General features: G+C 27.7%; 1 protein-coding gene across 1 annotated transcript in view; it reads right to left on the bottom strand.

The window, feature by feature from the left end:
* Positions 1–2,554, bottom strand: part of LOC105461950 (glycine receptor subunit alpha-4) — a 13,361-nt gene extending 10,807 nt beyond the window's left edge. Inside the window, exons 1-2 of the mRNA XM_011708473.1 lie at positions 2,430–2,554; positions 192–425 (exon numbers count right to left, since the gene is read on the bottom strand). Of these exons, the coding sequence (XP_011706775.1) occupies positions 192–406 (215 nt within the window). The 5' untranslated portion in view covers positions 407–425; positions 2,430–2,554. The remainder of the gene's footprint in view (positions 1–191; positions 426–2,429) is intronic.
* Positions 2,555–2,824: the final 270 nt, after the last annotated feature.

Genomic DNA, 2,824 nt, shown 5'->3' with positions numbered 1-2,824 from the left:
CGGAAAAATTGAAAAAAACCGGTTTTTTTCTCAGCCTTTAAAACTCTAATTTTTAGAATAAATAAAAGGTATAAGTAATTTAAAAAATGGTTTTGATGCAAAATATTGTTTTTACAGAGATTATTGATCTTGAAATCTTTCAATATCTAAAATAATAGTCCGGCAAGAGGAAAATGTAATTGCGTACTTACGGAAAATGCGGGACGGTCATGTCAAGCAGGGCGTACAAGTAGCAGCATATGATCAGCAGAAAGTGCCACGTCATTCTTGAAGAGAGCAGGGAGTATAGAGAGTGATGTGGATGACCCAAAGAAAGAGCAATGCATGCAACGAAGTATGCAGAGTATGTCATAAAGAATTCATCGTCACGGATGGATCGATGAGATCGTTTTGAACTCCCGAACATCAAAGACACTCCTGTTCTCCTGTGAACGGAAGGACGTGTTTCTTCTGAGTCTATTAATATTTTAACAATATATAACTTGATTTTTAACTCAATTGATAATTATGAGTAAAAGAATTATTTAATATTTATTATTTTAAATAATTTCGTCTACTCTATTTCTTATTTAATATTTTAAATATGTTTTTGGAATCTACTTTATATTTTTCATTTTAAATATAAGTCATATCAGTTTTTTATTGGTCCCTGCGATATTTTATTTTAAATAAGTTTCTGAAATCTCTCTCTCTCTCTCTTTCTCTCTCTATTTTGTATTTGATATTTTAAATGCAGTTGTATTAGTTTTCAGTCATGAGTTTTATTTTACCGACCTCTGGATAATACGAAAATCTCGTTCACTTCTGTTATTTCTTGCCGATAGAGTCGCGTTCATGATTAACAATAGGCAATCTGTTATTTCCGATGCTTTATGTACATTGTAAATAAATATTTATATAATAATTTAAATGCACGAGATTTGAATAGAAAATAATAAACATAATATATTACGATTTTGTAGTACATACATTCAAGGTAATGTTAGGCTCTCCCTTAATCTTTTTGTATTACATTGATTAAGGAACTTTGTACCAATAATAAAATTTCATAAAATTAATTCATTAATTCATTAATTAATCAGTTATTGGAATTTTCTTTCTCATTAATCCGTGACCTAGCATATTTCAGGGGTTGTTTCCTGCGTTGCATCTCTTATTTTTTAATTTTATGGTTTTTCACACGACGGTTTTCCGATCCAATTTTCCATTCACTGATCAACTGCACATTCTATCGTTCGGAAATCCGGCGAATGCTCTCGACAAAGATTGAACGGAAGTTATTAACCGCTCGCCCGAAAATCTTTCTCGCCAAACAATCACTTCCGATTCCTCGTGGATCAATGAACATCTGAATTACATCTGAACATAGCATCTTATGAACGAAGTCATTGATGTAAATCGATATTGAGAATCTTGAATCACATTGTCGACATCGATCATCGACTGTAATCTACATTATTTGTTGAACTTATTAAATCATAATAAAAATCATTTTCATTAAGAAACTTTTATCAATAAAATAATGTCTCGCATTAAACACTTCGATTAATGTATCGGTCTTATAATAATTTCAACTTAATGAACTCCTCACTTTTATTTTAATAATATTTTATTAAAATTTAATTATACAATAAAGATTAGAAGCATAAAATTATAAGTAGAGTTTGTTTATAAAATCTCTTGTATGTGATGAGTCCGTTATTGCACAATAAAAGCATAAATTGGTTTTTAATTTATTATTTATTATTTTAAACCATCGTTTATTAAATGCAAAAAAATATTTATTAATATTTACAACTGAGAAACATTATTTCTAAATAGCATTTTATAAGAATAAATCAATTATTAATATACAAATGTAATCTTTAAATGTATGAACTTATATACATATGTAGTACTATAAAGTTATATAATATATTATATAACGATAAAAGAAATTTATATCATAATAAATGTTGAAACATTTTCAAAGAATTTTTGAAATAAATATATTACAAATTACGAAATAAATAATACGAATTATAAATTATTTCTATTTATAAATTACCATCTAAAAATATAATGATAAAAAACAAATAATCATATAAAATCACAAATAATAATAATTATATAATTTTATTAAAACATGTATGTTAATATATACTAAATGTCACATTATGAACATAAAAAAATAAAAAATTGAGAAAATATATAATAATTGTAAACTTGCAAACAGTAGAAGATTTAGAATTTACGTATTTTATGTATTTATAAAATTTTAGGAATGTAATTGGAAATACTCTTAAAACCATCATAAGTCAATGATCGAATAACGTAAAAAAACACATACTAAAGATTTTGTTTGTAATAAAATAAATAATTAAAATAAGTAAATTTATAATAAAATTATTAAAAATTTAAAAATTCATCTTTTACAAATATTTAATTACCTTTTTAATTTCTCACGACATTCTTTGTGGATCTTAAACACGATTACTGCTCTACGATTGACGTTTCTTCTCGTCAACTTTGATATAAAGCACGTTGAGAAGATTATCGACTGTTCGATGGCGATTTTAATCCACAATATCTTTCAACATGCGAGGTTTCTCTCTTTTAATCACGACGTTAAGAGAAATGATGTCGAAGAAACTCTTGAAACGACGCGAATTTTCTCACGTGTTTGACACTCCAGATTTGTCATATGGAAACTGGTCATACCGCTGCACTTTTTCCTCGCTGTCTGTTAACCACCCCTTCGGGCTCGACCGTCTCTAAGCCAATTTGCCTATCGACAAACTGATTAAGCCCTACTCTCTTTCATCTGCTGTATCGTGTAACACGT

The sequence above is a fragment of the Wasmannia auropunctata genome, unplaced genomic scaffold, assembly GCF_000956235.1.
Source record: "Wasmannia auropunctata unplaced genomic scaffold, wasmannia.A_1.0 LD274219.1, whole genome shotgun sequence".
NCBI lineage: Eukaryota > Metazoa > Arthropoda > Insecta > Hymenoptera > Formicidae > Wasmannia > Wasmannia auropunctata.
The sequence above is the reverse complement of the archived record's forward strand: the minus strand, read 5'-3'. Positions and strand labels throughout refer to the sequence as shown.